The sequence below is a fragment of the Aplysia californica genome, unplaced genomic scaffold, assembly GCF_000002075.1.
Source record: "Aplysia californica isolate F4 #8 unplaced genomic scaffold, AplCal3.0 scaffold00024, whole genome shotgun sequence".
NCBI lineage: Eukaryota > Metazoa > Mollusca > Gastropoda > Aplysiida > Aplysiidae > Aplysia > Aplysia californica.
In genome coordinates this window covers 482,952-484,679 of record NW_004797294.1, presented here as the reverse complement: position 1 = coordinate 484,679, position 1,728 = coordinate 482,952, and the positions used below count along the sequence as shown (strand labels likewise).

The 1,728-nt window shown below is 45.7% G+C and overlaps 1 protein-coding gene across 1 annotated transcript in view; it reads right to left on the bottom strand.

The window, feature by feature from the left end:
* The window catches only part of LOC101852750, a 92,804-nt gene that overhangs the window by 87,778 nt on the left and 3,298 nt on the right, over nucleotides 1–1,728 (bottom strand). The window contains exon 2 of the mRNA XM_005090956.3: nucleotides 37–1,189. Coding sequence (XP_005091013.1) covers nucleotides 37–1,042 — 1,006 coding nt within the window. The 5' untranslated portion in view covers nucleotides 1,043–1,189. The remainder of the gene's footprint in view (nucleotides 1–36; nucleotides 1,190–1,728) is intronic.

Sequence of the window (1,728 nt, the reverse complement as noted above, 5' to 3'; positions counted from 1 at the left end):
CCACACATACACAAGATGATCACACCACAAACTCACCCATCGTAGCGTGGATACTCCGTACAGTATTCCCATTCTCCAGGCCAGCGTTCATTTCACCTCTCTGGAATTTCTCGTACAAATCCTTCACATATCGGGGCAGCCTCCTCTCCTTCCTAGGATCGGGCAGCAGGCGGCTGTTCCTGGGCAGAGGCTTTGGGGAAGCGGTGAAGCCAAGAAGCTTCCTCACTGCCTCGTGGAGAAGAGCATTCCGATCATTTTCTATCCAGGTATACCTCGATTTCCCGCGACGTCCACGCTGTCCGTTCAGGAAACCCGAGTAACCGAATCCCGCCATGAGATCCTTGTTGTTGAGGTCGTCTTCTTCGTTTTCGCTTTCCTCGTCTGAGTTCTCCTCGTCTGAGTTCGAATCATTGTCGTCGAAGAATTGTTTCGTAGATTTCCTCCAGTCCTCTTTCTCGAGGCCAAAGGTCACGAGTTTGCGTCCGGTTTTGGGAGAGAAGTGACTGAGAAACGTTGAGGTAGATGAAGCAGACGACAGCGATTTGCCAGCCTGGGGCGAAAACGAGGAGTCTTTTGCTGCGTGTTTGTGTTGATGGTGCTTCCCGTGTTTTGAGCGTCTTTTCTTTTTCCTTCTCTTATCTTTCTTCTGTTTTCCGCTCCTCCGTGGGATAATTCGATCGAGGATAGCGTTATTACCTTTGGCCTTGGCGTCCATGAGGTTATAAGGGTCAAGGACGCTGAGGTCATCTAGCTGCAGCACCAGAGGGATATTACGGTTGTGAGAAACGATGTGTGAGGTAGACGTTGTGGAGGTGTTGTTGCTGTTGCTGTTGCTGTTGTTATTATTATTGTTTTTGTTGTTGTTGTTGTTTAAATGATGATGATGATGCTGAAACGATGATGGGGGAAGTGATTGAACACTGGTCGATGCTGCTACATTGTTGCTTTTCCTGTGTTTGTCGTGGGAATGGTGATTACATAGGGCGCAGTGTAGGAGGGTGAGGAAGAGAAATATCCCAGAGGGACGCGTCTTCCACTTCATGTTTATGACGATGATGGTGATGATGACGTCATCAAAAATGAGGTTGTCATGAGGAAAGTTGAACCATTTCTGGGCCTGTGAGAGGCCACAGGCAGCGACAGGGAAGCTGTGATAATGTTTCTTTTATGTCACCGTTCGTAAAATTACCTGTGAAAAGATTTAAGCATACATAATGGTTATTATGATTGAAATCAGAAACTAAAAACCTTGAAAACAATAATAGCAGCGGCAGCAGTAACTACAACAGCAAAAAGTTCAGTTTTGTGGCATAGTGGACTTAGTTATGTCTCGCCTGGTTCGAATCAGAAAAGTGGGAAGACATGGAATAACACCAAGAGGCTAGCCAAGGATAGAGAAAAATGGACAGTGTATGTTCGTGGCCTATACCTTGATGCAGGGTAGGAAAGGCAATGATGATGCTGATGGTTCAAATCCTAAAGGAGCCATTCTTCAACTTGGAGTGTACACTGCTGGTGATCAGCCTTTTCAGGCGTAAAAGACATGGAAAATGGCCGGAAGTCTTCATTTTGTTAATGTAGGGGTTTCACATTCACATCGACCCAATTTAGATCGTTTAGGCAACGGGTTTGGACCCTGAATATCAGAGCCAATCCGAGCTGCAAGTGAAACAACACCCCAATAGAAAGTACGAGATACTCGATAAATAATAATGATAATAATAATAA